This window comes from Manis javanica, chromosome 8 (genome assembly GCF_040802235.1).
Source record: "Manis javanica isolate MJ-LG chromosome 8, MJ_LKY, whole genome shotgun sequence".
Classification (NCBI taxonomy): Eukaryota; Metazoa; Chordata; class Mammalia; order Pholidota; family Manidae; genus Manis; species Manis javanica.
Genome location: NC_133163.1, coordinates 62,471,408 through 62,496,768, shown reverse-complemented (window position 1 = coordinate 62,496,768; position 25,361 = coordinate 62,471,408). Strand labels below are relative to the sequence as shown.

At 36.0% G+C, this 25,361-nt stretch overlaps 1 protein-coding gene across 4 annotated transcripts in view; it reads left to right on the top strand.

The window, feature by feature from the left end:
- Positions 1-24,831, top strand: part of BRMS1L (BRMS1 like transcriptional repressor) — a 40,346-nt gene extending 15,515 nt beyond the window's left edge. The window contains exons 3-10 of one of the 4 annotated variants that reach the window (XM_073211341.1): positions 1,078-1,205; positions 2,957-3,036; positions 14,201-14,297; positions 18,419-18,502; positions 18,959-19,023; positions 19,717-19,756; positions 20,155-20,302; positions 24,558-24,831. In XM_073211341.1, the coding sequence (XP_073067442.1) occupies positions 1,078-1,205; positions 2,957-3,036; positions 14,201-14,297; positions 18,419-18,502; positions 18,959-19,023; positions 19,717-19,756; positions 20,155-20,302; positions 24,558-24,588 (673 nt within the window). In that variant the 3' untranslated portion in view covers positions 24,589-24,831. Of the gene's footprint in view, positions 1-1,077; positions 1,206-2,956; positions 3,037-14,200; positions 14,298-18,418; positions 18,503-18,958; positions 19,024-19,716; positions 19,757-20,154; positions 20,303-21,686; positions 23,281-24,557 lie in introns of those variants that run through there. The other 3 variants (XM_073211342.1, XM_073211340.1, XM_073211343.1) reach the window with 3 other exon arrangements.
- The last annotated feature ends 530 nt before the right edge of the window (positions 24,832-25,361 follow it).

The window sequence follows — 25,361 nt, the reverse complement described above, 5'->3', positions numbered from 1 at the left end:
GGAAAGTACAGGATTAATTGTATATGAAAGCCAGGTATCAATGTTTTCAAAAGCCAACTGCTAGTCATACTAATACCTATAAACATAATCAGTGGTTTCTTTAGGAAGTTAGAACATGCCGTCTTTGTGACATATTATGACATATTCTTTACCTATGATAAAGTAATAAACAGCTCCAAAAAGAATTTACAAAATGATCTTAGATTGTTAATCTGCTTTGAAATTTTTACATTTTCCTTGAAATGCCTTAAAACTATGATTAGAAGTGCCTTTCATCAAGAATGACAATGTAAACATTTTCCTGTTAAAAAAAAGAGTTAGTTCTGCAGGATTGTAGCCAAACAAATATTGAGTTGCCTCACATACTCTGTCTTTGATGATCAAGCTAAAGATACTGGTGTGACAGCTGGCAGATGAGGGTATTTGTGGACTCATAAACGGCAGCAGGGATCCCCCTGCCCCTTCTTTCATTTCCCCATCCATTGAGCAATTCATTTTGTGATAGCTGCTTCATTTGCAGTACAGATGAGCTGGGAATGACACATCACAAGTTCTGCAGCCATTGATTGGTTTTACCTTCCTCACTCCCTGTCTGTTCTTTTAAAAGTCAAATAGGCTGAATATTGTAATACTGACTCCTTTTCAGGAAAGGTGGTGAATAGCCAAGGAATTATTATTTTGACAACTAGTGATGTCTGTATCTAATTATTCAAAATGATTTCTTTGTTTTTTTAAGCTTAGTGATTAAATGACCTTTTCTCTGAGAATTGATTTATTATTCTGCAGTTAAAACCAAAAATCTAGAGTACCAAAAGGTAGTTATTTCAGTTGAACTTTTTTGTCTTGTGAAGTAAGCATTAAAGAGAGCTATATTTCAAAAAGAAAAATACCTATTTTTGATTATATGCATAAGGTCAGATAATGTCACTGAGCTCTTCACTTGAGAACAAGGCAAATATACATTTGGTAGGTTATTCAAATGTAAATGATACTAGGAAGAGATAATATATAGAAATGGTAAATTGTTAGCCTTTGTTGGGCTTTTAAAATTAATATTTTGATTTTTGCTTTATTAAGACTTTATAAAGAACGGTTAAGCCAGGTGGATGCAAAACTACAAGAAGTTATAGCTGGAAAAGCACCAGAATATTTGGAACCACTGGCAACTTTACAAGAAAATATGCAAATTCGTACAAAGGTAGCAGGTAGGAAAGTGAAACATCTTTTCCATACAGTAGAATACGAACTCTTCAGTAGATTTAAAAGGTGTCAAGTGAGTGCCTGTTATTAGTGGAATTACAAATATATTTACACTGACCAGATTATTTCATTATCAATCATCCCACAATTATTTATTAAATGCCCCTTGCTCTTCTCTGCTGCTGTGGGGGATCAAAAAAATGCCCTCAAATTGCTCACAATGTTAAGAAAATACTTCTACATGTAAAACAATTAGAAACCATGATATTTTCATTAAGAGATATTGTTACTATCACAGTTTAAATTCCTATTAGATAAATTGAAGTTCAATTTAAATACTCCTGGTATATTTTTCATCTGTAAGAATCATAAGGATTATTTATTTATATATTTATAAAAACATTTTAAAATACTTTATCAGACTATAATAGAACAGACAATTAGTCTTCAGCCCTGTAAGTTATTGATAATATTTTATTTTAATAAGTTTGGTTACTAATTTGTGGCTATGAATAAATGAAGATGTACTATATTTGTATGTTTAAATTTTAGTCTTCTGTTTGTAACTGGGATCTAGCTTCAGAATTGTGTCCTAGTACTCATAACAAAGGACATATTTATTTGAAGATAATTCAGAATTTTTCACAGTCAAACTAAAAACTGAACTTTAATTAATGGAGAGGCTGATAGCTTATTTTGGGACACTAGTTGATCCTCATGTACCTGTTATGTAATACTGAAGGCTTGGTTGATAATAGGTTCTTTTAGTACTAAATCCTTCTTAAACCAAATTTTATTCTTGAGTACTTAATATTAAGAATGTAGGTGATGTGAATCTTAACCTGCTTTCTTTGCATACAGGCTTAACATGCTCTTAAAAGCAAACATGCCCTTAATTTTCTTTTGACATTCTAAAAGAAATAAGGGAGGCTTACTGAATATTTAGGAAATACTACTTGAGTCAATTATTCACTTTTCTACTACGTGGGCTCCCTTATTTTTTGATTGTACAAAGAGTAGTATATGTGAATGCATTGCTAATGGCATAGTTCCAGATATCTGTCCCTTGTTTTTTTACTATACAAGAAAGAGAATTATATTTCTAGGGCCAACTATAGCATGGAGTTTAGTATATCCATCTAGAGCTTTTTGTTTGCTATTTTTGTGACAGCATATTTGCGTGGCCATATTGCCTATACTATACTATTGCTTTGGTACCTCTAAGTTAAACTCCTTGAGCATCCATCTTCTAGGTAAAGCCCTGTGAGGAGTACTCAAACGTCATATATATATCAGTTTGTATGTTTTGTTACATCAGTTTATACATTTAATCTGCTTGGACTCTTTGGACTCTGAAAATAATAGTTAAAAAATGGTTTTGATGGTTATGGTATACTTTGAGTATACATGATTAGTGAAACCAGAGTTTATTGAGCTCTGTTTCCATTATGAGACCTGAGATTGTGGTTTGTAGGAAAAGAGTTTTATTTTCATTTTCCTCATTCTGTCTCAAGTATTTACGACTATTTAGAAGAATGGGGTAAGATTTGCCATGTAGTTTCTAGCTCTTAAACTCTTAGTTTTCTAGTCTTTGATATATATTTTAACAGCCTTTTTATTTTTAGTTTGTAAAGTTTAAATCACTTGTCAGTTCTTGATTTAATTATAAAGTACAGTTAGGACAGAATCCCTGTAGGTAAGTGATAATGAAACTCCTTATTGCTAACATAATCAGAGTGATTGTGTTTGCTTGCAGGAATCTATAGAGAGCTCTGCTTAGAATCTGTAAAGAACAAATATGAATGTGAAATTCAAGCTTCTCGTCAGCATTGTGAGGTACTGTTATATTGCTAAACTTTTAAGCTGATTTCAACTCTTCAAGTCTTTTTTCTGAGTGCGGTTAAAAAAGTAAGTAAACTAAAACATAATTAAATCATACTTTGACTCATCACTTGTGTGATTTTTTTTTTAAATGCAGTTGCACTGGAAGTTGTATTGGAATAGGACACAGTGAAGGGACCATAGAAAAAGAACTAAGTGAGATAATTTTAGAAGTTTTGCAGCTGTTACATTAAAAAGACTTTGTAATGATAGTGTCATCTGGCATCACTGAAAATATTAGTATAATTAGTATAATATTCAAGTTATGACTCAAAAATGTATATGCAGTAATACAACAGAATGTTTGGCTATATTATTAATTTCTGACTCTCTAGATCTGTTTCCACATCTTAGGGCAGAATTTTCTATGAGGAAAAATAGGTGTATTTTTCTATATGTTCTGTTTATTTTGAATAATACAGTGAAAAATACATTTAAAATACAGTGCTGATTTTGCAAATAACTTTTCATAAAATCTAGATGAGATTATAAATATACCAGTGGAAATAAGAGGACAAGTTCTATACTGATTCTTATCTTACTTTAACATACCGTATCTTTATAAATTATTAAAATATTAAGAGTGTTATGTATAAAAATAATGGAACATGTTTAATTTTTCTGATTACAACTGAGATGCAAAAAGATTACATCTTTTTGATGCTTGCTGGCTGCTTGGATTTTCTTTCCTGAGAGATGCCTGTTCATGTCTTTTGCTTTAGAAGCAGCCACAAAGTATTTCCTAATTCAAGCCACTGCATCCATGCTATTAATACTAGCTTTTACCCTTAACCTAATAACTTCTGGACAATGGGCCATCACAAAGATATTCAACACCGCATCATCGACCATTATCACTGTGGCTATGGCCATAAAACTAGGAATAGCCCCATCCACTTCTGAGTACCAGAAGGTTGGGTTATTAGTCTTTCCTCATTGACTATAGAGGTCCTTATATATATATATTCTGGATACAAATATTTTGCTGCTTATGTGCTTTGAAATATTTTTACCCAGTCAGAGGGATGTTGTTTCACTCTTTTTGATGACTTGATGAACAAAAGTTTTACATTTTGATGTAGTTGAATTTTTCACCTTTCCTTTTGATATGTGCTTTTTGTGTTTACCCCACTTTAAGGTAAAAAGATGTATTATCCTTTAAAAGTTGAAATTTTGCTTTTTAAATTTAGATTGCTCAATTACCTTTAATTAATTTTTGTGTGTAGTATATATGATAAAGTATGGCTCCTATTCTTTTGTTTTTGCATATGGATAGGTAATCTCAACACTGTTATGTGCTCCATTGTTTTCCAACTAATTAGCAATTCCATCTCTTTTATATCAAATGGCCACATATATGTTAGCTAGTTTCTAGTTTTTATCATTTGTTTTGTTGGTCTTTTAGCTATTTCTGCACCGGTGTCACAGTCTTTTACACAGCTTTTAGTCTAGTAAGTCTCCATAACTCAGTAACCTGATAATTTTACCTTGTTCTTTTTCTGCTTATACTTGTTATTGTAAAAACCCTTTTGTGGTTTAGCAACATCTTCTGAAAAACTACTTTTTATTTTCTGCTTCTGTATAGAAAAGTAATTTTGTGTATTACATTGCCTTGATTTTAAAAAAGTCTATTTTAACAATATCTGCTTTTTTTAAATTGATAAATGTAGTGCAGTTATATTTATAGTGATTTTGATAATTAATACCAACCTATTCTGTGTTTTCTGTTTTATCCTTTTTTATTCTTTCCTGATCTTTTTGGAGGTGTGAGTGATTTATTGAATTTTAGAAATTACATCATAAAAGCATACCTTTATTTCTGTTATTTTAATGATTACCCCCATACCTTCCATTTCTATATTTTAATGATTACCTTAAATTTTCAGCATGCATACTAACATTGGTAGAACCTGAATATTAATAAAAAACTCTGTCCTTCTTCTGAATTATAAAGGACCTTAGAGCTTTCTAACTTCAGTTACTCCCTTCCAGATTACACGTTATAGTTGTTCGTTCCATCTTGCTTTTTTATCTTTCAAGTGAGGCATTATTTTGATCTTATAGATTTAGTTCTCCTTTAGGTTTATCCACATTTTACTGGCTTCTTGCTCACTGTTTATGAGCTGCAACCCTTCCTGCAGGTTCATTTTCTTCTTCTTGAAAATCCTAGGCATTCCTTCACTGAGAGACTGTCGTTAGCTCAGTTTTTATTTTTCCAAAACCAGTTTTATTTGTAATAATTCTGGAAGGACAGTTTAGGGGGATATAACAGTTATGACTAGGGTGACAGTTATTTCCCCTTAACATGTTTAAATCTTACTTTCCATGGTCTGTGCTTAGCAGTCTACAGTCATTTGTAGGTGACTTTTTTTTCTTCTCACTGGCCATTTTTAAGCTCTTCTCTTTGTTGTTCTTCAGTTTCTCCACTTTGTTCTTCCAATGAGATTATTTTTATCTCCTGACTTGGATGTGTTGTGCTTTCTGAATGTAAAAGTTTGTTTTCTCTTAATTCTGGAAATTTCTCAGATGTTATCATTTCTGGGATTGCCTCTCTTCCATTTTCTCTGCTTCCTTCTTCTGGTACTCCTAATTACTCACATTAAGTCCTCATTCTGTCTTCCATATCATTTAATATGTAACTCCTTTTTTTTAATTCAATATATCATTATCTGAAATTCTTCAGAGTCTAATTCTGCTGTTTTTATTTCTGCCAAACCTCACAGTCTTCCTGATTTCATGATTCTAGACTATAGCAGGCTTTATTGGTAGGAGTTCTGTGAGCCATGGACGGAGGATGCAGCTCTTCAGAAAGTGTCTGCTTTTATTTCTGCTAGGTTGTTTCAGCTAGGCATCCTGCTGTGCCAACCAGCGCATGACTGCTTTGATTTTTTGGCTTGAAATTTTCAACAAGATGAAGATAGTCTATATTTGAATTTCAAATATGTAGAAGTCAGGCCTGAGATGACATATTTTCAGGGAAAACTTTTTTCCCTTTGCTGCCTAGGCTGAGATGGATAGATGTCCTTCAGGTGGATCTTTTCTGGTCTGCCTTTTCCTTGTAAATGTAACCTTTCAGGGCTATGAAGGAATCTCAGTTCTTTCCATAGGCCCAAGAGCTTTCTCTCTTTCCCAAGGAGCCACTAAAAACCATACTAGCAGGTTATGGACACTAGCAAATACCTTCTAGGAAACCAAAGCTTCAATATCAGGTTAGCGTTTCTGGTTTCTAGCTCCTTGTTTATTTTTGGCCTGTGGGCACAGCTCTTATTTTTTTAAAAGCTTAGCTATGTCTTTGAAATGATGTTTGTGGTATTTTGTTTAGAATACTAGTCTAGATGTGTTAGGAGATTTTTTGTTTGAGGTTATCTAGTCTACTATATTATCAGAAATAAAATTCAACAAGATGTCTTCAAGTAATATTTTTTACTTAGACAAATACATTGATATTATTTCTTTTCCATCATTTTTCAGCTTTGAAAGTCTTCCTTCCCCATAAAGATGCTATGTATTTACCTAAATTTCTTTTATTTTAATTATGGGTTGATCTTCTATTTTAGTTATGGGTTGGTGTTTTTTATGCTTAACACATACTTAATATTATTAATAGTCTTTTTACTAATTAATCTGAAGTTTCTTACCAGTAGTTCAAAGACATTTTAGACAGAGAAGGTAAAGGGTGAAAGGGAACTTATATTTAGAGTGTTATGTGTTTTATATTCGCTACCTCATTCTAATCCTTACCAATAGGAATTATCATGATTCGATGAAGGGGGTGACTGGGGCTCAGAGAGGCTGAGTAATTTTCCTGGGCATCACACACTAATGAGCAGCAGAACTAGGATTGAAATCCTTTGGTCTTTCTAGTCAGTCATTCATGCAGGTTACCATTAAATCTGAACTTTGTTATTCAGGGCTTTTTATCTGCTTATTCCTTTGTTCTACATTTGACTCCTTTAGAAATAACTCTGAGAGGCAAGGGGGTGGGAAGAAGGAAGTCACACTACCAGCTGTCAGAATAAAACTTTGATCAGCAGTAGATAGAAAGGAGGGGCCAGAACCAGAGACTAGACATGTTCATATGGGTATGCACACAGAGAGTGTGCCAGAACCACAGAGGCAATTGAGGTAGCAGATGGTTTGTATCAAATTAAGGAAGGAATCACATTTATAGAAAACTACATTGTGCCAGACACTAAAACAGGTGGAGATGCTTTATTTAGGTTTTCTCATTTAAGCCTCCCCACAGGGCTGGAGATGAGTGTTAAAATCTGACAGCAGGTGGTAGCAAGGTCTCAGTCAGACCCTTAGGGTTCAGGGTTAGGATTCCAGTTCTTGAGAAGATTGATGAGAGCTCTTCAGGGCTCTGATCTTTTGGTTGTCTATTCATTTGATTTTTTTTTCTGATTATAACATTAATAAGTGTCTATTGAGATAACTTGAAAAATAAGTCTAAAGAAGGAAATTAAAACCATAATCTACCAAGCAGAGGCAATCACTGTTAATAAATGTGCATATGTTTGTGTAATTACTTTTCACATAGCTGGTATGACTCTGTATATACTATTTTGTATCCTGTTTTACAAGCAGCATTTTATGAGCATTTACCTATTGCTCTCAGTATTCTTTTTTAAAAATTTGTGTTTAGCAGGTAATGTGTGTATGTCCGAAGGCACAGGCTTACAATAGTTATCTCTCCCATTTAAATTCTGTATCTCAGTGGCAATTACTTACTAAACTCTTTTAGCCACTGCTTCTGGGATTTACCCTCATGTTTGTAAATAGTATCAGTTTTAGAAATTACCTATTCGTTTCCTTTCATGAAAGCTGAAGATTCCTTATGTTTCCCTCATGCCATTCTTCTAATACTGTTATGTCACAAATTTTGTTTTGTTGTAACTATAAATACTGATTAAGTTTCCTTCTTGTACAAGTATTTTTTTGACCTTGGAATTAATAATTGCTTCATTTATTGTTACTTATCATTTCTTCCCAGACTCCAGCAGATCTATCCAGCAGATCTATCAAAGCCCTGTGTGGCTGTTTCCATGGGGTCAAATGCATCAGATAAGCCATGAGTCCCATTTTCTTCTGGAGTCCTGACCTCCTGGGAGCAGCTCTTCCATCCCTGGATCCCCTGTCCTCTTCCATCCTGCTCTGTTATTTAGATGCTTTCTCGGCAAGCTGCATCTCTGTCTTCATGGAGTGTCTCTTCACCATCACCCTGGCATATTTCCTTTATATCTTTCCTGATAGATCTCATCTCATTTTCTTTTCCAGTCTGGTAGAGTAACTTCTTGGGAAAAAATACAGAAGTCAGTTTTTTGAGACCTCTTTTCTTGGTCATCTATTGCTTTGTAATAAATTACTCCAGGATGGAGCTAGAGGGTATTATGCTCAGTGAAATAATCCAGGCAGAGAAAGACAAGTACCAAATAACTTCACTCATTTGTAGAGTATAACAACAAAGCAAAACTGAAGGAACAAAACAGTAGCAGACCCACAGACTCCGACTAGTGGTCACCAAAGGGAAGGGTTTGGGGAGGGTGAGTGAGGAGGGAGGGAGAAGGGGATCAAGGGGCACTATAATTTGCAATCACAATATAGGTAGGTCACAGGGAAGGCAGGACAGCATGGAGAAGACAAGTAATGACTCTATAGCATCTTACTATGCTGATAGGCAGTGACTGCAATGTGGGGGGGCGGGGGGCAGGTGTTGAGGACTTAATAATATGGGTGAATGCTGAAACCACAAAGTTCTTGTAAAACCTTCATAAGATTGAATATCAATGCTACTTTAATAAAAAAAATTACTCCAAAACTTAGTGGCTTAAAATAATAAACATTTATGTTTTCCAGTCTCTGTGGCTAGGGATTTGGGGGGAATTACATGAAATTGCAGTGAAGAGGTCAGCCAGGGAGGCAGTCATCTGAAGGCTGCCTGGGGGCTGGAGGATCTGCTTCCCAGGTGGCTCACTCACAAGATTGGTAAGTTGTGCTGGCTGTTGTTTGGAAGCCTTAGTTCTCTGGGCCTCTCCACAGACCAGGCTCCCCATGACCAGGTCACTGGCCTCTCCACGAGTAAGTGATCCAAGAAAACAAGACAGAAGCAACAGTGTTTTTTATTGCCTAGATTCCTGCCACATTCTGTTCCTTAGAAGTGAGTCACTAAGTGCTGTCACATTCAAGGGGAGTGGAATTAGGCTCTCTCTCTTTTGAAGGTAGGAATGTCAGAGATTTCTTTATTGCATATGTTTTAAAACCACCACTTCTTTCATGTCCAAAAACATCTTTACTCTCATACTTAAAGAATATGGTAATCGTGTTTCATCAGAATTTTGAAGGCATTGTTCCATTGTCCTGGAGCTGACAGTATTGTTTATGAGAAGCCTCTTACATTGGTTCCTGATCCTTTGTACTGTTTTCTTCTTGAATACCTCTAAGACAAACATTGCTGTACCTGGAAGAGATGGTGAAATGATATGCGGTGGTGTAGGTTTCTTTTCAGTCGTTGTGCTGAATACTCAGAGGAATCTTTGGGAAACTCCTACCACTAGTTCTGGGAAATTTTCCATATTGTTTCTTTAATATTTTCTTCCCCATAATTTTCAGTTTTCTGTTTTTGGAACTCTTACTAGTTAGATGCCAGACCTCCAAGATAGTCCTTTGAATTTTCTTATATTTTTGTTGCTATTGTCCATCCCACCATTTATTTATTTATTTATTTATTTTTTTATAGCCTGTGGGCCAAATCTGGCCCATCCCACCGTTTAATCCTCCTTCCCTCTGTCTGATTTTGTTCCTTTTAAGAGCATATTCAACTTTCCCTTTTGATTCTTTTGCTGAATACTTTATTTCTATTACATATTTATTTATAGTTGTATCCTCTACTCATTTTTAATATTTTTTATAGCATCCTGTTCTTTTTTCATGAGTATAATCTCTTTTCTTTATGGGTATTAAATAGTTAGTTTGAAATTTCTTGGTGTTTTGTCTCTTTCTCTGTAACTCTTCTCTGTTTTTCTCTCTTTGGATGCTTTTTGTAAATAACTAGTTATCTTTGGCCATCATTCATATTTTAAGAGTCAGTAAAATCTGCCTGTATGCACAGCTTGTCAACTGCTGAGCTCTAGAGGTTTTCTCACTGACAAGCCTAATGTGATAAGCAGGGCCTTTTTATTCTAGGGCTTTCTATGTATTTTTCCCGTGGACTGCCTATCCAATTCTTCTTAGATTTGGAAACAGTACTCAGATTTTTCAGAATATTTCCTTGTCTTTCACTTTTTTTACAAAATGTGCACTCATGCATAGTGTGCATAGTGCAAACCTTGGGATTCTATCTTAGTTACTATGTTCAGAGATTATGGTATGAGATTGTGCTGCTCCCTTTGATACCTACAGGTGTTGTTTGTTGACACAATTTGTATATATTATTTTGTTGACTTTGCATTATGTCTTTGGGAAGAGATAGTTTAATGTCTGGATTCACTGTAATCTTCCCTAGAAGTCTCTCCCTGCTTTTGAATTCTGCATTTTTAGTATCTGCAGAGCAGTAATATGGATATACAATAATTTATGAAGCCAGTACTCTATTACTGGATTTTACTTTGTTCCTAATTTTATGCATTACAAGTATTCTGAGCATCCTTTTTATATACAACTTTGGTAGGGTGTCATTTTCTTAGGATAGAGTCCTCAAACTGTTATTATCAAATCAAAGGATACAATCATTAAGGTCCTTATACTTATTCCTTAGTTACTTCCCAGAGTGTTGAGTTAGGTTATATGGTCAGTATCAGTCAGCATTGTTTATTAAAATTGAAAAAATAAAGGAGCTTTGCTAAGTGAAAAATACCGCATACTGCCTATTTTAATTTGCATTTGTGTTTTCCATTTTAATGCCATCTGTGTTTATTAAGCCCTTATCATGTTGCAGATATTTTTAATTGCCTTTGTGGGAAAAATTGAAGTTCCTATGGCCAGGATCCTCACCTGAACCTAAACTACTTGATGATGTAACTGGCATACTGCTAGGCTAGTGCTTCCACACCTGTAGGCAATAAGCTATTATTGACTGAGTCACTATATAAAGAGCCCTGCCCAGTTCTCTGGGGGGAGGCAGAAATGAGGGGGGGATTACAGACCTGCAGACTGTTGGATGCAGATGTAATTTTAGTGCTCAACCTGTTATTGCCTGGAGAATAAGCCAGGTAATAAACCCCTTTACCCCAAGAACAGTCCATTGTCATTCCTTGGTCTCAGTGAATCTATAATGAACTTGCCTGGGGCTGAAACCCAGTGTTAAGACAGCCTTCCTTGTACTTTTTGTTTTTTAATGGCTTTTTAATTTTTTTGTGGTTAAATACATTAGTCTTTTCCTTTATGACTTCTAATTTTTGTTCTTTGAAAGGCTTCATCTCAGCATCAAATAGTTAACCATCTTTCCTTCAGTTCCTTTAGATTTCATTTTGTAAATTTAACTCTTTTGTCCATTTATTATTTTGTGTAATGTGAGGAAAAGAACCTGAGTTTGTGCTTTGTATACTTAAACTCATTTTTGTGTCATTTATTGTCATCAGATTTCCAGATGATTTGAAAGTCATCTTTATCACATGCTAAAATTTTTCAGGGTCTGTTTCTGAGCTTTCAAATTCTGTTCTTTTTTTTTTAATGCCAGTGCAGTACAACTTTTAAACAAACAATTGTAGCTTTTTAATGTGTGTTGCTTTCTGGTAATGCTAGTACTGCAAATTTCCCAGGGCACCAGTCCTGAAGGAAGTTGGGAAGTATAAGGTACCTAAGTCAGGGAACTGCCAAAGGTCCTGAATACAGGCCAGGCTGAGACAGCACAAACACAGAACCTTAGAGCCACTTTCCTGGGACTCCTTGAAGTGGCCCTGATCAGAAATGCACAGGTGTTAGGTGTCAGCCTGGGAAAGGGCTCATTGAGCACGTTCACTAAGTATAGCTGTGGAGTTTGGAGGGGTGTGGGATCTGGAAACCAAATTTATAATGATAATTAGTAACTTAAAAAAACTTAATTACTTTGTAGATAAAGTGAAGGTTCCTATGGCCAGGATTCTTACCTGGCCTTGGTTGGCTTATTAGCTTACTACACATATGTGGGCAGTACATCATTATTGACTCTATATAAAGAGCTCCTTCCAGTGCTCTGGGCAGCAACAGTGGTGGCATGGCTGCAGGAGGGCAGAGACGAGACTGGTGTGGTGGCAGCACTGAGGACAGAGACTGAGATGCTGCCTGGGTAGAGAGGCCCAGAGGCAGAGACTAGCTTGGTGCATGCAGACTCTCTCTGAGTGGTTGGGATTCTAGTGATTGACCTGCCACCGTGGGAATAAAGTTGGGCATAAACCCTTTCATCCCAAGAACGTCCCATTGTCGTTTCTTTGATCTCACTGAATCCATAGTGAACTTGTCTGGGGCTGAAACCCATTGGCAAGACATACTTACTGAGCATAGAAGCCTCTACAGGCATCCAAGCAAGGGTGTTTGGTTCCCCCTTTCTTTTCCAAGTGCCCCCCAGCTGTTCCATTATGACTTTCTTTCCTTCTCAGGGAAGCCCTTTGAGGGTCTCTGGGGTTGAGGATAAGGGAGAGAAGAGTAAAGAAATATTCTTGAGAATGGATTCAAGTCACTCCTAACACTGTAATTTAAAGTCTGTAATATCTTCACAGATGCCCTCAAAGCTTCAAACATTTCAGTCCCATGGTGACTTTTTGCTTTTTTATTATAAAGAGTGACTAGTGGATTTTAGAGTTTCTGTGTGGCCTAGGGCAAATTTATCAATAGAAAAGAAAGAATGCTCTAGGTAAACGTTCATATTCTTAAAAAGCAAAAGCTTTATTATGTCCATTTTGCATTCAGAGTCATTTTTGGTTGGAGAATCTGGAACTGTTTACCACTGTCACACTCTCAACTATGACTGCGGCCTGCTCTCCCTTTTTCTTTGATATATAACACTTCCGAATTCTTACAGCAAAATGGAGATAAGGCTGGAACATTTCACAAGACTCCCAAAGGCAGGGGAACAAGTAAAAGGAAGTAAGCATAGAGTAGCATGCAATGAGATAATTTTTCATATGAGATCTAGTTTTAGTCTTCAGTTTTGCTTTCTTTCTAGCTCTTGGTTTGCCTCAGATTGACAAAAGTTACCTTTTCTCTACACTCAGGAGAGCCTTCAAGTGTGTGTAGACTCTAAATTTCAAACTCGAGAGGACTTCATCGTTGACACTAGGAATGCTGCCAAATGGACATGGCCTAGCTTTCAAAGAAAACATAATCTAACTGTATTCCAGTAACCTCTACAAGACAGTTCTATCTAGCTGTATCCCAATAGGCTAATACTCTTACTAGAGATGAACATGTGGTGGGTGGATTGTGAATCTGTCATAGATTTTTATATAATATATATATTATACTTATGTAGATTTTATGGTTTTTTAAAGTAGAGGTACAGGGTTTTATAATTAAAAGAACAATGGGCTAGAGTTAGTAGATCTGGGCTCTAGTCTGATGTACCAGTAATCAGTCTTGTCTCTTTTGGCAAGTCACTCAATCTTTATAGTTTTGTTGAGGGATCTGGATATAATTAATCTGTATTATGATTTTGACTATAATTATGTTATTTTAAATGATTATAAAACTTATACTTCAATCTTTCTCTTTCTGATATATTAGTCTATTTTAATGTGATGCTGAGATTAGTGAGGAATAAAGGCTGATTATTGTTTCACTGAGAAAATGTCCTTTTGTAATGATGGACTTTATAGGACGGGTTCTCCATTATGGTGATAGGAAGGACCTGCTTATATTTAAAAGGGGCCATGGGAACTTATTATGGGTTTTTATAAAGTGAATATTCACTTCTTATCTCATATAAATTCAGATGTTTGTAAGCAACTTAACTGCATGTAGTTAAATCTATATTTAGATTCTGTATTTTCTTTTTTTATTTCTTTCATATATTTGATATTTCATTTTTAAAGTTTTAACGTTGAAGTAAAAGGCAGACAAAAGCACCATGTTCTAAAGTACTTTACAAGTTAAGTTATGCAGTACTCTTAGTTTTCTTTCTACTTATGTGTAATCTTTTTTTTTCCAGAGTGAGAAGCTTTTGCTGTATGATACCGTCCAGAGTGAACTAGAGGAGAAGATTAGGCGGCTTGAAGAGGATCGGCACAGTATTGATATTACCTCAGGTAATGGCAATGATGTGATTCTGATGTTTAGTTTAAGTGACGCTGGACCTCTGGTGTTTACTGTAGTGTCTTGTAATATCTTAGCTCCTAATGTAAATGTTATGTAAATGAAGGATGCTAATGAGAAGGGAAAAGGAGAGACTTGTAAAGAACTCAATAAAATTATGATTGTTGCTTTGATTTGAACTCACAGTTCAGAAAGAGAAAATGGAGCACATGAAAAGGGACAAAATAGAAGTGTTATGGGAACTATAGGAATAATAATGTACACAAGAATAGTAAGAACATTATTATGATCTAAGAATAGTATTGGAAAACAATAAAAACAATCTGTGTCTTCAAAGATTGTCATGGGGAAGAAGGAATAAAAACCTTTCCTTTTTGGTATCACCAAACTACGACAAGTGGATAGATTTTTGATATCACGCAAACTACGACAAGTGGGTAGAAGTTATGGGAAAGCAGACTTTTGTCTCAGAAAAAGGAAAAACATAATAATAAGATCAGTTGAATATGAAACAGGCTTTTTCAGGGGTATTGTGCATTTGTTGGAAGAGCCACTGGGTTATCCTACATTTCTTGCATGTGTATTCTTTTACCTGTTCTAAGTTATTTCTCTAGCGTAGAGTAGGCAAAGTGGAGTCAGACAAGCTGAGTTCTAATGCCACTGCTCCATCTCCATCACTTACTAGTTGGGTGACCACTTTAGCTTTTCTAAATTAGTCTTCTCACCTGTGAAACTGAAATAATTAAGATCACTTATCTCAGAGGTAGCTTTGAGGATTAAAGAGAGAATGAATGTAATGTGTAATTTTTTTTAAATTTTGTTGTCATTAATCTACAACTACATGAGGAACATTGTGTTTACTAGGGTCCCCCCTTCACCAAGTACCCCCCACAAACCCCATTACAGTACTGTCCATCAGCATAGTAAGATGCTGTAGAATCACTACTTGTCTTCTCTGTGTTGCACAGCCCTCCCCATACCCCCCCCACACACATTATACATACTAATCATAATACCCCCTTTCTTTTTCCCCACCCTTATCCCTCCCTTTCCTCCCATTCTCCTCAGTCCTTTTCCCTTTGGTAACTGTTGGTCCATTCTTAGGTTCTGTGATTCTGCTGCTGTTTTGTTCCTTCAGTCTTTCTTTGTTCCTATACTCCACATATGAGTGAAATCATTTGGTGTTTGTATTTCTCCGCCTGGCTTATTTATACCCTCTAGCTCCATCCATGTTGTTGCAAATGGTAGGATTTGTTTTCTTCTTATGACTGAATAATATTCCATTGTGTGTATGTACCACATCTTCTTTATCCATCTACTGATGGACACTTAGGTTGCTTCCATTTCTTAGCTATTGTAAATAGTGGCTTTTGGATGTAGAGTTCTATAGATGTCTATCAGGTCCATCTGTTCTAGTGTGTTTTTCAGTGCCTGTGTCCTTAATTATTTTCTGTCTGGTGGATCTATCCGTTGGAGTGAGTGGTGTGTTGAAGTCTCCTAAAATGAATGCATTGCGTTCTCTTTCCTCCTTTAGTTCTTTAGTATTTGTTTTACATATGTTGGTGCTCCTGTGTTGAGTACATATATATTTTTAATGGTTATATCCTCTTGTTGGACTGAGTCCTTTATCATTATGTAATGTCCTTCTTTATCTTTTGTTACTTTCTTTGTTTTGAGGTCTATTTTGTCTGATACTACTGCAACACCTGTTTTTTTCTCCCGGTTATTTGCATGAAATATCTTTTTCCATCCCTTGACTTTTAGTCTGTGCATGTCTTTGGGTTTGAGATGAGTCTCTTGTAAGCAGCATAGAGATGGGTCTTGCTTTTTTATCCATTCTATTCTGTGTCTTTTGATTGGTGTATTCAGTCTATTTACATTTAGGGTGACTATTGAAAGATATGTACTTAATTGCCATTGCAGGCTTTAGATTTGTGGTTACCAAAGGTTCAAGGTTATCTTCTTTAGTATCTTACTGTCTAACTTAACTCGCTCATTGAGCTATTTTAAACACTGTCTGGATTGTTTATTTTTATCCTTTCTTATTCCTCTTCCTCCGTTCTTTATATGTTGGTTGTTTTATTCTGTGCTCTTTTGTTTTCCTTTAACTGCTTTTGTGGGTAGTTGATTTTATTTTTTGCCTTTAGTTAGTATTTGGTTGGTCTGCTTTCTTTGCTGTGATTTTATTTTCTCTGGTGACATCTGTTTAGCCTTAGGAGTGCTCCCATATAGAGCAGTCCCTCTAAAATACCCTGTAGAGGTGGTTTGTGGGAGGCAAATTCCCTCAAGTTTTGCTTGTCTGGGAATTGTTTAATCCCTCCTTCATATTTAAATGCTAATCATGCTGGATACAGTATTCTTGGTTAAAGGCCCTTCTGTTTCATTGCATTAAAATATATCATGCCATTCTCTTCTGGCCTGTAAGGTTTCTGTTGAGAAGTCTGATGATAGCCTGATGGGTTTTCCTTTGTAGGTGACCTTTTTCCTCTCTCTAGCTGCCTTTTAAAACTCTGTCCTTGTCCTTGATCTTTGTCATTTTAATTATTATGTGTTTTGGTGTTGTCCTCCTTGGGTCCCTTCATTTGGGGGTTCTGTGCACTTCCGTGGTCTGATCGATTATTTCCTTCCCCAGTTTGGGGAAATTTTCAGCAATTATTTCTTCAAATACACTGTCTACCCCTTTTTCTCCCTCTTCTTCTTCTGGTACCCCTATAATGTGGATATTGCTCCTTTTGGATTGGTCACACAGTTCTCTTAATGTTTCATTCCTGGAGATCCTTTTATCTCTCTCTGCATCAGCTTCTATGTGTTCCTGTTCTCTGGTTTCTATTCCATCAATGGCCTCTTGCATCTTATCCATTCTGCTGATAAATCCTTCCAGAGATTGTTTCATTTCTGTAATCTCCTTCCGGACATCATCCCTTAGTTCTTGCATATTTCTCGGCAGCTCCATCAGCATGGTTATGAGCTTTATTTTTAATTCTTTTTCAGGGAGATTGGTTAGGTCTATTTCCTTCTCAGGGTTTGCCTCTGTGATCTTGGTCTGTATCAAATTTTTCTGCCTTTTCATGGCAATAGAGGTATTTGTGGGGAGCTGGTGTGTGTGTTGGCTAAGAGAAAGTCCCTTCTTGCTGATTTGTGGCCTTCCTGTCCTGTGAGAACAGCGACCCCTAGCGGCTTGTGCTGGGTAGCTGCGTGCAGACGGGGTTTCTAATTCTTGCCCGGCCGCTGTGGAACTCCCCGGTTGCTGTGGCCATGGCCAGCCTCAGGCTGCTTCTCCAATATGGTGGAGCCGCGTCAGAGGGGGAATGGGCGGGAGGCTGTTTATCACCGTGAGGGGCCTCCGAGCTGCACTACCACCTAGGGGGTTAGGGCACCCGGAGTTTCCTGGGATTCCCAGCTGCTGGGCTAAGTGTCCCGGGACGCTTCCCTCCTGCTGTCGGGTCCCTGTCCCTTTAAGACTTTCAAAAAGCACTTGCTTTTCTTTGTCCTGAGTGTGCCAGCTGTGGGGACCTGCTCACAGGTCTTACTGTCCTGTTCTCCTAGTTTCCAGCCCTCCACGCATGCACTGTGTGTCTGCGCTCCAGTGCGGATGGCTAGGGCTGGGTGTTTAGCAGTCCTGGGCTCCCTCTCCCTCCCTTCTCCGACTCCTCTCCTCCCGCCGGGAGCTGCAGTGAGGGGTGCTAGGGTCCCGCCAGGCCACGGCTTGTATCTTACCCCCTTAACGATGTGCTGGGTTCTCACAGGTGTAGATGTAGCCTGGATGTTGTACTGTATCTTCTGGTCTCTCTTTTAGGAATAGTTGTATTTGTTGTATTTTCAAAAATATATATGGTTTTGGGAGGAGATTTCTGCTGCTCTACTCACGCTGCCATTTTGGTTCTAATGTAATGTATATTTAACAAAGTGCCTGACATGTGTTCATCATGTATTAGTAATTAAGTGTGAAGTTGATTTTTACTTTAATAAAGGCAGAGGAAAATTGATAAATACATAGCTGCATGAAATTACGAAGTCATATGTCATAGCCACCAATGGAATTATATAGCCTAATTTCCCTCTTTGATCTTCATAAATCAGATAATACTTAAGATAATTTTTATTTACTTGCCAGAGCTGTGGAATGATGAACTTCAGTCAAGAAAAAAAAGGAAGGATCCTTTTAGTCCTGACAAAAAGAAGCCAGTTGTTGTTTCAGATATCCTTTTCTAAGTTTTATGGGTTTTTTTCCCTTCACACACAGTTTTTGCATTGTGCATATTCCTTTGTGACTTTTATTAATACATACTGACTTTATTTGCAAGGTCCTGTAATAGACAAAAGATGATTTATAAAACTGATTGAAGACAGAAGGATGTATGGTGCCCTCCCTCCACTCATGTCTATCTCCCCCACCTCAAAATAGTCATTAGGTTGGTGGTGTATCTTACAATCAAATGTTATCATAGAATTAAGAGAACATGGTTGTAGCATCTGAAACACTGGAATATATTTATTCTGATATTAAGATTTTGAAGAATAATTTGAAGTCAGAATTCAGCATGCCAAAGGATTATTCCTAGAAATTCCCATTGCAGTTTCTGAATAACAGAAGTTTGGAAATATTATTCAAAGTATGAAATTCTTATGGCTAAATTGACCTTGACTTTTCAACGTCCATATATAGTTTATATGCTGCAAGATCTTGATATTCTTGAAGATTGGACAACAATTAGGAAGGTATGGTTTAAAGAGCAATGGAATACAAATAGATTTTTATACTCTACTTCCTAAGCTTCTATGGTTTCTCACTATTATATCAAAATAGGACATTGTAAATATGCTTTACTTTGTAACAGACTAAGGCAATAATATTATGCAGATAATAGTGGACTGCAAGAATATTTTAAGAGAGACATGTTAGCAGTTTGTATTTTCCTGTAATAATGTAATTAATAATTGATGCATAAGTATTGGAAAGCATTTATTTAGGTTGCCCGAAATAATAATAAATAGCCATTTTGTGCCTAGACCTTAGCCTAGTCTTAGCTTACAGAAGGCACTCAATTATTTGTTGAATGAATGAAAGTGAATATTGGAATCATTATTATATATCCTGCATTCTGTCAAACATTCAGGAGTTACAGGATTTTCTTTGCTTGTTTGAAAGTGGAGTCTTATTTTCCTTATTAAATTTTTCCATTTTTAGAAACTTCTTAGTTGAAAATTAAGAGATATTTCAGGTATTGATAACCCCTCTAGGAGAAATGGTTATTCTTTGTATTTCTTATGGTCTTAAACATTAACAATTTATTAGAGCAGCTGAAGATTATATTTCAGTTTATTATTGAGATCATCAGTAGTGTAAATATTAAATAAATACCAAAAAATACTTTCAGTCTATACACTCAGACAACATCTTTTTTTATTAAGGCAATGGCTACATTGGGTCCACACAGAGTGAAAACAGAACGTAAGTCATTTCTTTTGAGTTCAGAAATCTTCTCTGTGGAGACTTGTTGAATCAAGGTTGTTAGTCATCTACGTATTGAAAAGTGCTCTAACAGTGGTTTCATTTCACCAGTGAACACTGTACGTCGAATCAGGACATTTTAAATCCTACTTAAAATTGGCACTAGTAACTGGTACTTGTCTGGTTCCTTGATGATTTATTGTACATTGTTTATCTTTATTTAGTAGTTCTGTTAAAATCTTGATTATATGAAAAACATGAGGTTCTCTTATGTCTATTAGATTTAGGTTTGCTATCTAAGATATTTTTAGTGTTTTTTTACATAAATTCAGGGATTGGTGTTAATTCTTCATGTTCTGTACTTTTATTCTTCTGACAATGTCTTATTAATGTAACAGTTTTTGAACTGATCCCTTTAGCACCTGCAAAACTGGAAAAACATCTGCATAGTGCCAGATCTGAGGAAGGAAGATTATATTATGATGGTGAATGGTATATACGTGGACAAACAATATGTATTGATAAAAAAGATGAATGTCCTACAAGGTAAAAAGTGTCATTTCAGTGTTGCTCAGTAATAGAGTGTACAACGTTGTTGTCATGAAGTATTTGCTGCCTACATAGTGTATTCATAATACATCATTAGTTGCCTGTGGAGCCTTTTTTTCTTGACATATGATTTTATTAGCATGCATATACACCAGTGTTAATATTTATACACCAGAGTTACATATTAAGTTCATGAGCACAAGCATTAACACAGGTGGAATTGTTGGAATTATTTAGCCAGGTAAGTGATCCTGTTGGTTAATTCTTAGAATAGGTGAATTGTTGTGATTCTAATATTATAACCTTTAAGCCAGACTATTATAAATTTGTGGTGGATCTTTTAATCCTTAACTTTTTTGGGTGTGTTACAGTATTTTAGATGAAAAGAATTTGTATCAGTTAGAATAGGAAATGAATGGAAAATTCATGAAAACTTTAAGAGTAACAGTAGTTACATGTATAATTTGAAAATTGAAAGGTACCTTTTAAAAGACCCAATCTGTCTAAACTTAAATAAAGTTTATATATATAAATATATGTAGCCTTTTATATTTCTTTAGCCTTCTAAGTTTTATCTGATCATGGCCTTTGGAAAGTATTCTAGCTGCTGCTTTCGTTCCTTCGGTAGTTTAGGATTTAATTCTCAGAGAGGTAACCTTCTACAGTAAGAAAATGTCTTTCTCTAGGTATCAATGACAAATAAAATGTTTGTATTTAGAATAGAATACTCATTTTCCAAATACAGTGTTTTAATTGGATTGTAATTTCATATTTAAATTGTAGAATACCAGGAGCATTTTGAACAGGAACTTTTTTCATAGAAGGCATTGCATTCACAGGTTGTGTATGATACCCCTGGATTCTTTGCTTTGTTTTACTGCTTTTGAGACATTTTACTTACTACTTGGCCTAAACATGGTTGAAAAAGAGACAAAGTAGTATAAAAGAGGATTAAACACAAATCTATTTTTAAAAAGATTCATGCAAGTACCATAGATGGTTTGACACTGGGATTTAAGGGTTGGCGTTTGAAAGATTTCCTACAGCCAAGACTGATAAGAGTTGGAGGTGCATTACCATATAAGTAGTGCTTCTAGCTCTATGCTTTTTTTGGAGATGGGATGGGAGGCTGTAGGGATGATGTGCAATAGTAAATTTAACCAAGTCCACTAAGGAAAGAGAGCAGATTATCTAAATGCTGCTGTATGTGATACTGGTAGCATGCCTGGCTGATGGTGCAGCCGTCTGTTAAATGACAATTGTATACCTGAATCTACTCTTATATTCCAGCTCTCTTGGCTTTATGGCAAGTACTTGAAAATGAGTAGAGAAGGCGTATTGTAATTCATTCATTCATTCCTCTTTTTTCTTCCCTTTTTAGTGCTGTAATTACAACAATTAATCATGATGAAGTTTGGTTTAAGAGGCCTGATGGGAGCAAATCTAAGCTTTACATTTCACAGCTACAGAAAGGAAAATATTCAATTAAACATTCATAATCTGATTGAAGTGTTATCTAAAGCTACCTTATTAGTGTTACCAAGTGTGATGTGCCATGGGAATAAAAAACGTATTCAATAACTTAACATTCTCATTGAATCATGAGAGACTGTTTTTGTAGGTGGTACTCTCAGTAGACCTCATATTGATATGTTATTAGGATATGGTAATAAAGTTTAATCATGATCATTAATTTGATTTACCTTTTAGGTCCAATGACCATAGGTATATAATATGGTGGAGGTTTCATACTAAACTTTTTTCTTTGTTTTTTAAAAACATTATGCAAATCTGTCTTATCTTTAGTAAATATGTTGCTAAATGGCTACATTTATCTGCAATTTTTTTTGGTTTTCCATATCTTTGTCACTCATCATGTGTTTATAAATAAGCCTGATGAAATGTTTCCTATAGATGGTTTGTACTAGTACATTAGTGTTAAATCAGGATTTTAAACTTATGTACATGAGTCTGTATATACGGCATCATCAGCTTACTCAGAAGTGATGGCCTTACTTTACAATCTTGTTTTATCCAAAATCAAGCTGTGGTTTGAAAGCTAAAAGGAGCACTTTTGTAGGCTAGCAGCTTTCCTTCTCCTCTTCCTTGATTATATGGTGGTGACCTATTTTTACAAATTATACTTAATGTTAATTGGTAAAATTAGTGTCAAATAATAACATGCTTCTACCTGTATTTCTCATGAACCTTTAGAGGGCAGGTATTTTATGCCTGATATTTATGATGCAGTAAGTGGTGGACAGTAACTGACAGTATTGTGGTACTTGCTGGACATGTCTGATCTTTTGAAACAGGTTTTTAGTAAGCATTTTCCAGAGGTAAAGCTAGGTTCTTACCCTAATTTTATTCCTCGGGCAAAATAGACAGGGGTAATTTCCTTGAATCTGTTTCCAAATTAATATTTTTATTGTTGTTTTTACACTTTAAGGCCACTTGGTGCAATTTAGAAAGTATTGGTCTCTCTTCCCTTAGCCACATTTAAAATCAACTTCTAAAACCTCAGGAACAGTACAAAGACTCAAAACCCTCAATATGGCAGCACAACTGGCTGTGGTATGTGTTAGGGTACAACCAAATCAAGGATTCCTGGTGGTCTTGTGCACTTTAATTTCTGTTAGGATGAGACTGAAGAGGATGAGGAAGAGATCTACTTAACACTTAGGGCAGGAATAGCTGCATTGTTCCGTTTGTTTTCTTACTTTTACCTCTGCAAACATCTTCCTGTGCAGATCACTACTTCACAGTTGCCAAATATTAAAATGTTTGACTTTTAAAATTCATTATCAGTGAAGTTATGTACTTTGTTCTGTTTCTAATTAACTTTAGCAAATGTACATAATGTCATAATGCAATAGTATTTGGCAGTACTTATGTATACAATGTTTCATAAGCATTTTTAATAAGATTTGTATTTTTAAATTTAGTATATAATAAAAAGATGTGTGTGAGTGTCATTTGTAGTGTCTTAAATTACTTGTGCAAAAGTTTTCATTATTTATAACCTGTTCACTTCCAAGGATTTGAGCCAATTTGCATGAATAGATATGAAGTGTTGAACAAATATTTCTCCTTCCCTAAACCACAGTTCCTCCAATAGAGGGGTATATTTGGATACACAAGATGGCTAAGTTATTCTTAACTTAAAACTAGGCATATGTGTTATACTTTAGTAAAAATGTACTATATATGTTCTGAAATTCGAAACAGGAAACCTTTATTTTAAAAATTATGATTTAGTACATTTACTTTCAAGACGTTAATATTTTTATCATATATAACTATAGTACTGCTATTGATTCAGGTGAGCATGTGCTCATCTATGATTAAAGTACTATACAATATAGTTTGTTATTAGCAGTCTGCCTTTAGATTTCTGGGTCATAATGTTTAGGAGAATTGTTAGAATCTACGATGAGCTGTAGCATCTGCTGCTGCTGTTACGTTTATAAGCAGCCTCTGTTTTAGAATCAATTTAAGGGCCTTTCTTGCCAGCTCCCACTATTGCATTTATAGTCACCCCTTCTTGCCTGTTCTATTAAGAAAAAAAAAGAATCCAGTCATCACTAATCCAACTCTTCACTGATAGTTATTAACACCATTAGTGGCACACGCCCCCTTCTGTCCCTTTATCTCACTGGCAGCCTGGGCCCAGCCTGGGCACTGAGCACTTTTCATTGCAACCTTCCTCATGTGAAAGAAAGTTGCTCTAATAATACATATTCTTATTCAGAACTCAAAGACCACTGACAGAACCATGTATACCTAATTGATAGTTATTTAAAAATAAGAACAGGGAAGTTGGCTGTTAGTTCAAAGATTTTTGTTTTGGGCCCAGCAAGTCCAGTACACTAAAATTGGATAAGGAAAATGGATGTAGGATGAATGAATATACTAGTTAGTATGTAGTATATAAACTCTTGCCAAGCTGGAATACAAGGCGTCTTAACTGCTTAAAGTAAGGAGATTAAAATATTAAAAAAAAATATGAAGGCCCAGAATGGGGTTAGAGCAAATACATGTTCCTTATATTGTCTTTATGGAGGAACTATAGGAGTTGTGGCTGGCCTGTCAGGTGGGATTAACTGGGGCAGTTCCCCCCATTGGTCACTGTGGCCCAGAGTCTTGCCCTTTGCTTCATAGGCCAAAAACTTGAACTTTATCTGTCCTATTATGAGCTGAACTATGTCCCCCCCAGATTCTTATGTTGAAGCTGCCATCTCTTGTCCTTCAGAAATGTGACTGTTTGGAGTGAGGGCCTTTAAAGAGTGGCTAAGTTAAAAGGCTATTAGGGTGACCCTAATCCAACCTGACTGATGTCCTTACAAGAAGAGCCAAGTTTGGACACCAGGCATGTGCAGAAAGGAGGACCCTGTGAGGACCTAGCAAGAGGAAAGCACTCTGCAAGCCAGGAAGAGGCTTCAGAAGAAACTAAACCTGCCTGCGCCTTGATCCTGGATGCCAGCCTCCGGAGATGTCAGAAATATAAACAGAAAATAAATTCCTGTTGTTTAAGCCACCCTGTCTGTGGTACTTTTTTATGGCAGCCCTAGTAAACTCATACATGGTGACATCTCTGGGAAAGTTTGACCCACTCACAGGGGATTGAAGTGACTGACAATTTAATAATTTGCATTGAGAAGAATAGGAGGCCTGAGTCCTCAAGTCAACAAGTCAAGAAAACATTCTTTCCTTCTGGGAAAAAATCTGTGTGCAAGCAAACTTCTAATCAGATTTTTTTTTGGCAGAACCTCAGAGTCACTGGTCCTCCGGTGCCCTCTTCCTGGTGGTGTGCTGGACACACTGCTGTAATCTTACTTTTGACTCTCTTATTCCTTGGTGCTCTGCTGACCAAGGTCTCTGTTCATGGGCTGTGCAGGCCTTGCTTGTTCTTTCTGTACCATGTGCTCTGCTACTCTGCCAGTTTATTAGACTCATGGCTAACCAGTGATAATGATGCCCGTTATCTGAGTGCTTGCCATGTGCCAGGAACTATGTTTAATGTATAAAAGGAAAGTCATTATTTAATATTTTTCAT